Source organism: Clupea harengus, chromosome 13 (assembly GCF_900700415.2).
Source record: "Clupea harengus chromosome 13, Ch_v2.0.2, whole genome shotgun sequence".
NCBI lineage: Eukaryota > Metazoa > Chordata > Actinopteri > Clupeiformes > Clupeidae > Clupea > Clupea harengus.
Window position 1 is genome coordinate 16,839,586 of NC_045164.1, and position 10,570 is coordinate 16,850,155.

General features: G+C 40.2%; 1 protein-coding gene across 2 annotated transcripts in view; it reads left to right on the top strand.

The window, feature by feature from the left end:
• LOC105892719 (L-threo-3-hydroxyaspartate ammonia-lyase) overlaps positions 1-9,805 on the top strand; it is a 31,370-nt gene extending 21,565 nt beyond the window's left edge. For both annotated transcript variants that reach the window (XM_031578803.2, XM_031578804.2), the window contains 5 exons: positions 210-285; positions 2,074-2,199; positions 5,051-5,218; positions 5,982-6,039; positions 6,184-9,805. In XM_031578803.2, coding sequence (XP_031434663.1) covers positions 210-285; positions 2,074-2,199; positions 5,051-5,218; positions 5,982-6,039; positions 6,184-6,282 — 527 coding nt within the window. In that variant the 3' untranslated portion in view covers positions 6,283-9,805. The remainder of the gene's footprint in view (positions 1-209; positions 286-2,073; positions 2,200-5,050; positions 5,219-5,981; positions 6,040-6,183) is intronic.
• The last annotated feature ends 765 nt before the right edge of the window (positions 9,806-10,570 follow it).

Sequence of the window (10,570 nt, forward strand, 5' to 3'; positions counted from 1 at the left end):
ACAAAATGCATTTTCATGTTGCTAAACCAAATTTCACATTGAATTGCCAATTGTGATATGTGTTTTCATATTGCATGACCAATTTGCACATTGAATTTCCAATTGCAAAATGCTTAATAATTTGAATAAAGAGGCCAAAAAACTGGCATAGTTAAATTCATGTGACATTGAAATTTCAATAAGTTTAAACAGAATCTTCTGCTCCTCAGATCTGGTAGAGCATTCCATGGGGACTAACACTTTCCAAATTGCCAAGAAGCTTGTGAACAAAGTCGTCTCAGTGAGGTATTCCATACTCATTCATTGTTACTCTGACTTCCCATTCCCTGTTTCATGTAACTCAAAGATGATGGAGAAAGCAATGTCTGAAAAGTACATACACCTTGAGACTATACTACAAAATCATTTTTCGTTTTATTAAGGACAACTGTTGGGAGGAAGTAGTAGTAGTTTATTATGAAGTTTACATTTACATTACATTTATTCATTTGGTAGACACTTTTATCCAAAGCAGCTTACAGTTGAGGAACAACAATCAAGCTACAATAAGTTAGGAGACTTGTTGAGAGTAAGCACAAAGGAATAATTCTGACAAAAGTGGAAAGGAGAACAGATAGAAGACGTGCACAGCAAGGTCAAGAGTGCTAGGTATGCTAGAGGTATTAAATGTGTTTGGAAAGGAGACGACCCCAGAAGAGATGAGTTTGGAAGAGATTCTTGAAGATAGAGAGGGAGGCCCCTGCTGCTCTGAATGCATTTGGTGGTTCACCAGGCTGCTGAAGGATCGAGCAAGATAAGGACTGAGGACTGAGCACTCTTAAACTCTCAAATACCTCTTTTCCACCAAAGCCGGGCTGGTGCTTATGCGGTTCGGTGCTGGTTCCTTATCTAAGAACCAGCTTGATTTTCCACCGACCGAGAGCCAGAGTAGGGCTAGCTACGTCTTTAAATCACGTCATATGCCTCCGTTGTCCTAGCTGAACATTTTGGAATGTTGTGACTAGGTTACTAGTTATTCACGAGTGGTTTTATTCCAGGGAGAAGGCAAACAAATTTCGATAAAACTTCTATTATGTTTAATTTTTAATATCATGTAGTACCATACAAGCTTAAGTTAATGTTCTGTTTACTTGGCAACGGGTTTTCTATATTTCCCCACGTAGTTCAAAGGAGTGACAATGCAGTTCATGACAGGAGTTGACTAGCTACTACATACTTACCAGTTGCCACAACAACTGTAGCAGTACCTCATGACAGCTAGCAGCTAATGCTAGTTAGCTAGCTGCTACACGAATTTGCTTAGTCAACAGCTAATCTTAGGTGTGACATCACACAACAAAAACAAGATAGATTGAAAGAGTTACTGTATACGATGCAGACAAACTAACACATTTTGATGGATGAAAGCTTTCTTTATTTTTTTTTAATTAGTTTGTTACTTGGTCTGTTGTCCTTTTGAACCCCGCCATCTCCAACTCTCCCCCTATTTTCCTCATATATTTTAGCTTTCCTTACTGCCTTTTCAAGTTTGTCTTGCATTTCTGTTGATGACCAAATCGCTATCAATGTTTTTATTTCATCTGTGATCCACTGCTGGATGGATTTTTCATTTATGTTTTCACCGTTTTCACTCATCCTCTTGGTTGACGGAGGAAAAAAATGGCGGCGGAAATTTCTGTTTCTGGTGGTGTAGCTCCGCCCATAACATCGGGACGAACCCAATGTCACCGGTTCTTGTTTCTGGCCCACCTAAAAGTTGGTGCTGACTTGGAACCTGTTTTTTGGAACCGGAGCCAGCTTTATTTGTGTGGAAAACCGAGAACCAGCACCGGCCCGGCTTTGGTGGAAAAGGGGTAAAAGAGCCAGGCTCAATGGCATGGCAGTCAGAGCACATGCTCATCTGTAGTGACGGCACTCCATCACACATGGGAATGGTCTCCAGGGCAACCCTTAAAGTAGTGCAGGACCAGCATACTGACTGAGATGCACCTACTGTGCAGTTGGACCTACTGTTGCCAGCTATTACTGCACTGAAAATACAATTTTACAATTCTAATTGTATTATTCCCACAGAGAGGAGGATGCCCTGGTCGCTATGCTGAGGTTTCAGGAGTACGAGCGCTCCATGGTGGACATGGAGGGAGCCATGGGACTGGCAGCGATCATAGCTGGGCTGCTGCCAGAACTTAAAGGTAAAAGGTAAGGCTCTCAGTCTGGAGAGATCAATCTATTCAGCAGTCTTGATAGATGGCAGAAACCCACTTATAACCAGTATTGGACGGGGACAGTCCTGGCATTTTGGCCAACCACAATCAGTTGCACCATGTATCTTTGCAGCCCTCCTAAATATGTGTTGATCAAAACATTTGATTATACAGAGAGATAACTGAGTACTAAAATACCAGATTTAGAAATATTGGATTCCAGGGGGCACTGTGGCGCAAGCAGCAGCCCCGACCATATACGGGCTTGAACGCCCTGGGGGACACAGGTTTGAATCCGATCCGTTGTCATTTGCCGATCCCACTCCCCACCTCTTCTCTCCAGCTCATTTCCTGTCCAAATCTTCACGGTCCTATCCGATTAAAGGCAAAAAGCCCAAAAACAAATCTTTAAAAAAAAAAAAAATATTGGATTCCCTAATAAAGATGTGCAAAAACAATACTGTAGTTGTTATATGAGTTGTATGGGACAGAACATAATAGACATGTCAAAATACCCCCTGTTGACCAGACATGTGCCATGTTCACATGAGAAGGACCAACTTGGCACATCTGGCAGCAAAGGTTTAATATTATACATATATAATATTTGTATTTTGTTACTCTCCACTGTCCATCCCTGTACTTACTAGTTCTTACTTAGACCTGCACTTATCTGTAAATAATACTGTAAAGCTTTGTTAGTTAGGACAGCATCTGGATTGGTTTAAAGTTAGGATCAAATTAGGATTATTTTGGCAATACCATTAGAGTTAAAATAGGATTTTGGGAGACAAAGTCAGGATTTTGAATTTGATTTCAGTAAACAGCCTGTGCAGGCAGCCACCCCCAGCCAAAGCTCAAGGAATGACTGCCTAACAGTGACATTCTCACACATATAGCAGTCAAGTTGTAAGATCAACAGAGAACAACCAGTATAAACATGTCATGAGAGGATACACATGAAAAATGGTTACCCCAAAGGGTTGCACTGATGATGTCATAAGCGTTTGATCTAAACTAAGGAACAGACAATATGTGTGTTTATTTTTACAGCTGCCCCCTTCCTGAACATCTGCTAGCGTCACCCTGGGGAAGGTTGGGCAGGATGAAAGGGACATCACTTTAATACAGGGAGATATATTTAGAACAGGGGCTACTCCCAGAGGTACAATACAGCGCTTCAGTTGCACAGGTGGGACAGCCTAAACAACGGCACAACAGCAAACAGAAAAACACCAGTAACTCTGTTCCATCACCTTCTTGAATAGCTATTGTTATAAATCAGAGCCTAACTGAAATCGTCAGGGTACCTAGACAGATAAGATAAATAAGATCAGTTAGCAGAACACTTTGAACTCTTTGTCATGTTCCTCAAACCATTCCCTGGTCCTGATTTGTGCATTGCGGCAGGGCACATTATGCTACTGAAAGCTGTCCCTACCATTAGGGAACATCATTGCCATAGAAGGGTAAACCAGTGATGTTTAGGCAGGTGAAACATGTCAAATGTATATCCATATGAATGCCAGACCCAGGGTCTTTCAGCAGAACTAGGCCCGGCGCATCACACTCTATCCTCTGACTTGTCCTTTTCCCACAATGCACCATGGTGCCATGCCTTTCCCAGATAAACGGTTCATACTCACCTAACCTTCCACATGATGTAAAGGAAAACGGGACTCATCAGACCAGTTCTTACATTACTTTAAGGTCCAGCTCTGATGCTTGCATGCCCATTGTAAGCTGACAGGGACAGGTGTCTGTGGCTGGATATACGCCCCATACGCAGCAAGAAATAATACGCTGTGCGTTGTTGTACATTCCTCCTATAACCACCATTTAAAAAGTTTTGTGATTTTAGTAACAGTAGTCTTCCTGTGGGTTCGAGCTAGGTGGAATACCCTTCATTGCCCCTCATGCATTAATGAGCCTGACACCCTGTTGCCAAATGATGGTTTCTCTATCTATTGTTGGGAACTCACCACTGCTGACCAGGGCATCCCACCAGCCTTGCTCCCAGTCAATGTCAATGTGGCCTGTCCCATTCAAAGTCAATGTGTCCTGTCCCAGTCAAAGTCAATGTGTCCTGTCCCAGTCAAAGTCAATGTGTCCTGTCCCAGTCAAAGTCAATGTGTCCTGTCCCAGTCAAAGTCAATGTGTCCTGTCCCAGTCAATGTCAATGTGTCCTGTCCCAGTCAATGTCAATGTGTCCTGTCCCAGTCAAAGTCAATGTGTCCTGTCCCAGTCAATGTCAATGTGTCCTGTCCCAGTCAAAGTCAATGTGTCCTGTCCCAGTCAAAGTCAATGTGTCCTGTCCCAGTCAAAGTCAATGTGTCCTGTCCCAGTCAATGTCAATGTGTCCTGTGTGTCCTGTCCCAGTCAAAGTCAATGTGTCCTGTGTGTCCTGTCCCAGTCAAAGTCACTCGGGCCTTTCCACCAGCCCCTTTCTCAAACATCAGGTGTGTTGACTATTAGAGCAGACTGTTCACCTACAATCTAATACATCCAAGACCTGGACAAGCACCCTTGTTACAAGCTTATCCATGTTATTCGCTTCATCTGTGAATGGTCATGATGTTTTGTTTCATTGGTGTGTGTAACTAGGTCACCGTTGGCAGGCCTTCGTCTGCACCTAGAATTTAATTTAATTTAATTGAGTCAACTGTAGTTTTATCATACAAACAACAGCTATAGTAGTGTGTATGTGTGTTGTTTTCAAATTAACTGGGTGAGCTGTGGTGCAAGCGGCAGCATCCCAACCATGTACGGATCCAAGTCTTGTTGTGATATATAAAAGATACTCATTACTCATAAAAGTTCCTCATACTTTCATGTTTCTCCTATAGGGTAACAATAGTGGTCAGCAGTGCTAACATGGAGCTGGACCTTGTGAGGCACTGTGTGGACCGGGCCTTGTTCTTGGATGATCGGGTCAGCCGATTCACTGTACATATCGGTGAATGGCCTGGGGAAATGGCCAAATTGCTAGATATGCTAGCTCGCGAAGATATTCGGTAAGTGGACCAACGCAGTCCTGAAACAAAGAAAGAATTCCTCTCATTCACAGTAAAGCAAGGCACGAAGTCGAGGGCCGCCAATGATCACAGCCATGATTAGTGATCTATTGCTTTTATACAATAGTTCAATTACCAACTAACTGAGTTTGAAGACACCAGATTGTGTTTTCGCTCTTTCTTCCGATTTGTTTTATTCATTCTCTGCACCAAATAGTACTACTATACAACTATAACAAATAGTTTCAACCTGAGTTTAAGGCATCAAACGTTGCCAAGCAATGAATACTGTCACTGCAGCCAAGTTGAGTCTATTTATGCACATCACTTTGTACACTCACCTGTCTTCACGTTATATGTTAATTTGTACATTCCCCCAACTCCATTTGCTCCCTTTCCTCACTAAAACCTGTCAAATGTAACGGTTAAAGTATACAAAACATAGAGTGATTACTAGTCCAATTCAACGGTTAAAGTATACAAAACATGGAGTGATTACTAGTCCAATTCAACGGTTAAAGTATACAAAACATGGAGTGATTACTAGTCCAATTCAACGGTTAAAGTATACAAAACATGGAGTGATTACTAGTCAGATTGAGCTTGTTCCAGGATATCCTCACTCATAAAATGCTGTCCAATCAGAAATGAATAAATAGTTTGATGCGATCTAACTGTTGTATAATACTATTTCTCACTTGTACACTCTTTAGTTCAGTTCTTGCCATATTCCTCAATCTTTTTCTCCGTAATTCCCTTGTAGGTTGTTAGATGTTTGTCACAGGAGATACAGTGAAAAAGCAGATCTCTTCAAAGCTCAGGTGAGATCTTTTTGGGGTATTGTAGTTGGGGTATTGGTGTTGTCATATATTATGTTGCATTTTGTCTGTAGTAATATGTGAAATACACGGAGATTATCTGAGTCAGTACTTATGTGTGTGATTGTGGCCTTCATGTGTCTGTAGGTGGAGTGTGTGGTGGAAACCAGGGATAAAACACAAAATTGCCAGCTAAGACGAACACTCTCAGAACGCTACCCTTCACTTTGTTGGCTGGATCGGTGACCACAATAGTAGAACTACTGCTAAACACACATACATATTCCCTTACACAGACATAAAACCTGAATGCAAGAAAAAGAGGAGCCGCACACAAAGTTCAGGGTCCCAACATGTGTATTACACTTAGTTCCTTATGGGCCCCTTGTTTGAACAGCTGGCAGAATTGGTGGAAATGTATCTTTGAGACAGAATATGTATCATGGCATCTAGTGTTGTCACTGTGCCTGATGGCAAACATGTTTCAAAATCACCAACATTTACAATTATTTGGAATGTCACATTGAAAGATTTTGAGGTTGTACCTCAAATTCCTAATTAATTTTAGAATTGTCCAGACCATTCGATCTGTTGATCCCCACTGTTCTGTGCTTTGGCTTAGTGTGGCACCTGTCTTTACCACCAGCTGTTTGTGCTCGAACTAGGGGCCTTTGTGTACATTAGAGTCACTCACCCATGCACTTTCAATCCAACACATTATCAAATATTCCATAAATATACATTTCGATAAAGTGTTTTGAAAACTACTCAGAATGATAGTCCACCCAAAGTTAACACACGGTTACCATAGTAACCATAGTTGCATGGTAACACGGTTACCATGCAACATGCAGTATCTTCTCAATTGCACTGTCCATGCATTCATGACAACTGTAAGCACAAATTAACTCTTTGAACATAGAAGTGGACGCCACTGTTCACTAGTGCATATTAATCTTGGTAAATAAAGAAGAGTGTGAGAGCAAACTTTGTGATTTACCACATGTCTAGACAGTATACAATTTGTAACTGTGATCTGATGTTGACAGGAGCAGCAGACAAAGAAACCTGGACATTAGTTACTATGCCTTTAACTTTCTTAAATAATAGCATACATTAGTTAATATGCCTTTATCTTTCTTAAATAATAGCATACATTGATAAGACACTGACATGATAATGTAATATTGAATGATGAAATGTTATCCACACTACAATTACTCTTGCAAATCTGAAATCAGTACAAAACTAGAAAAGATAGGAAAACAGTCAGTATGGTCGATTCTGGGAAAACATTTATCTTTGTAATCAGAGGCCAGGTATAGATGTGTTGATTTCAGAATATAAAAATAATGCTAAAACATTATGACCATCTTCCTAATATTCCTTTATGGTTTTAATTTTCCATGACTTGCCAGTGTAGGTTGGTCCTCACGACTACTGAGCAGGGCCGCCCCACAAGTTTGTCCTTTTGAGTTGCTCCAACCCAGTCATCAGGCAATGACATTATTCACCTAATTTCTAAGTGGTCATGATGTTTTGCCTTATTGGTGTATAATCAATCCAGGAGAGGAGGGGCTTGCATGTCATAATGTATTGATGTATGGTTCAGAAGTTTGGAATCACTCAGAACTTTCCTTCCAAGTCCATTATGTAAACCAATCCTAAATGATCGTGTTTAAAATGATGTTCGTGCTGAAAACTGAAGCGATAAATCAGGCCATATTTGGGCTGTTTGAGCACCGGGAGCATCAGCACTTGTGGATTTAATTATAGTCTGAAAATGGTCAGAAAGAGCTTTCTTCAGAAACTTGACAGTCTACTATTATGACAGCCACTGCATCATAGTTTTTTTCTTCATCTTCTGCATTTTTTTCATCAGTTTTTGGTTGGCAATATAATATACTTATACTTCACCAATCCACATGACACTTTGTATGGTTGTTGCATTCCATTGCTGATACGAAATAGGTGTGCGTTTCCCTTCATGCTAGTGCACCCTGAAGTGGGGTAGGCTCCAAATCACTTTTTGGGCAATAGCTCAAAAACCATTTTGCCATAAATTATCAATTTTTTTTTGGCAAGCTGGCCTCTAGGAGGTGCATTCTCATAGCTCATTATGATTCATTTGTGGAGTGGTGCCAACCAATGAATAATGTTCAAAGCAAAAATCGAACACTTCAATAGCCAATATCATGTGAGATTCAAACTTCACATTGTTTACCACATTTCACCCATAGCGCTGCAACTAACATTTCAACATCTCAGGAACTTGCGGTTTTGTAATTTTGTACATTTGCTCACATCTCCTAAAGTTCCATTTGCTCACATCTCACACAGTTTTATTTGGCGCTCTCAACAAAATGGCAGCCAACAGCCAATCAAAATTCAGCAGCTATACATGCCTGCGTGAATGGCCAATCCTAATTGAATTTTGTATGGTCATTCATAATGGCATATAGAAGCTATTTACCCTAATTCAGACAAATCAGCCTTAAGATGTCACCACAACAAGATACAACATGTTTCCCTCTGTTGAATCAGCCATAAGATGTCACCACAACAAGATACAACATGTTTCCCTCTGTTGAATCAGCCATAAAATGTCACCACAACAAGTTACAACATGTTTCCCTCTGTTGAATCAGCCATAAGATGTCACCACAACAAGTTACAACATGTGTCCCTCTGTTCCACTCATGGTTTGGTCAATCTTTAAATTCATTCTGTCTTTGAAATACAGTTTCACCTGTTGAAGTGGTCAAATCATTCAACCTTTCGTTACATGGGGCAGGTCACACATAGACATGCATATTTTTCCAAACTTTGTAAATAAATGCCAAGTACAGTTATACAATGAAGCTCATATTGTTGCTTTTGTATACATGGAAATTTCACAAAATACTGTCTTAAAGCCACACTCATCCTCACTAGGCAGGTCTCAAAACCTCAGAATGTAACTTCTGCTTCATACAACAAACTTATTATTTTATTGTTGCCAGAAACATCATCATTCAAGAGAACACACTTTTCCTGGAACGGAAAATATCTTATTTCACTTAGTCATATTACACACCTCTATGCAGTATGTCTAATTATTAAACAAATGAAGGCTATTCCATGCAATACTGGACAAAAGACAACGGATACTGGGTGAAAGATTATTTCATTTTTTAATGGATATACAAATTTACATGGAGGTGTTTGAATCACAGTGAAGAAACTTTGTGAAACGCAATACAAATGAAGAGATTCTGAAGGAGCACTTGACGCCATCTCTTAAGCATGGCAGAGGAAATGTGTTGTCTGGGGGTGCTTTGGTAAGAATGTTTAACACGCAAGGCTGTAACTCATTTTACCAAAACCATGGCCATGCCATACCCTGTACACAGCCCTTGACTGGAGCCGATGTCATCCTACAACAAGACAGCCATCCAAAAGATTGGCTCCAAATGATGCAAGACCTATTTAGGGAAGCAGTCAAGCTGTAATGCTGCAAATGGAGGATTCTTTGATGACAGCAAATTATCAATCACAAAACTGTTATTTCAAGCTGAAGTCTTGACTATATTTCCTATTCATTTTCCATCCTTTTCGATAGATGTCGATGTTTTCTGGGTGATTCCAAACTTTTGAACACAAGTGTAATATAAACTTCTAACATGGAATTCCAACATTGTATACTTTCTCAAAGCCTATATTTATGTTTAATATGGTAGCTACATTTATGTGCTGAAGAAGACAAAATAAAAATACCCAGTTAACCAGTGATGTTGTGCTGTGTCTCTGGAGTGCATTTGTGCCATGTCATTTTTATACCTGTAAATATCTGTAGTCTGCCATGAATCACAAAAAGAATAGAGTAGATATTCTGTCCCATACATTACACACAGTCACACAGAGTGCAGCCTGCTAGATCTGGAGTGAAAGTGTTATCCTATTGCTGGAGAGATAACACCTCCTTAATGAAGTACATTTGACAGCTCTGAGCAATGGACAGATAATTCAGACAGGCTAATTCTTTAAATCCATTAGCAGAGGACAGAGTGACCCCTTAAAGCTTCACAGTGCATATCCCTCTGTCATCGCCCAGACATCGAGCGACATCAGTATCTAAAATCTCACAAGAGATCTGGGGATTTGTCATTCCTAGTATGTTATGTTCAAATAAAAAAATATACACCTTGATTTTGTACATTTTTAAACATGCTAGTTTTAAGGCCCCAGATTATTTGTTTACACAATCAGTATCCACTGCCTCTCATACACAAGGTGATCAAATCTTGCATCACCCTGAAGTCCCTTCCTGGAAAGTGACTGTCTGACTGTACGGCTTATAACAGGATTATTTGTTAAAGAACTAAATAAGTTGACCTCTGACATTCGAGTTCATGTCTTGTTTATGTGGAACAGTTCGTTTGGAATAATGTACACTGACAAGTACATTAAGAAAACAAAATGTTCATATTTATCTTTATAATCTGCCCCACTGCTGTTGAAACACAACAGTTAAGGTTTTAATCATCATTTGAAT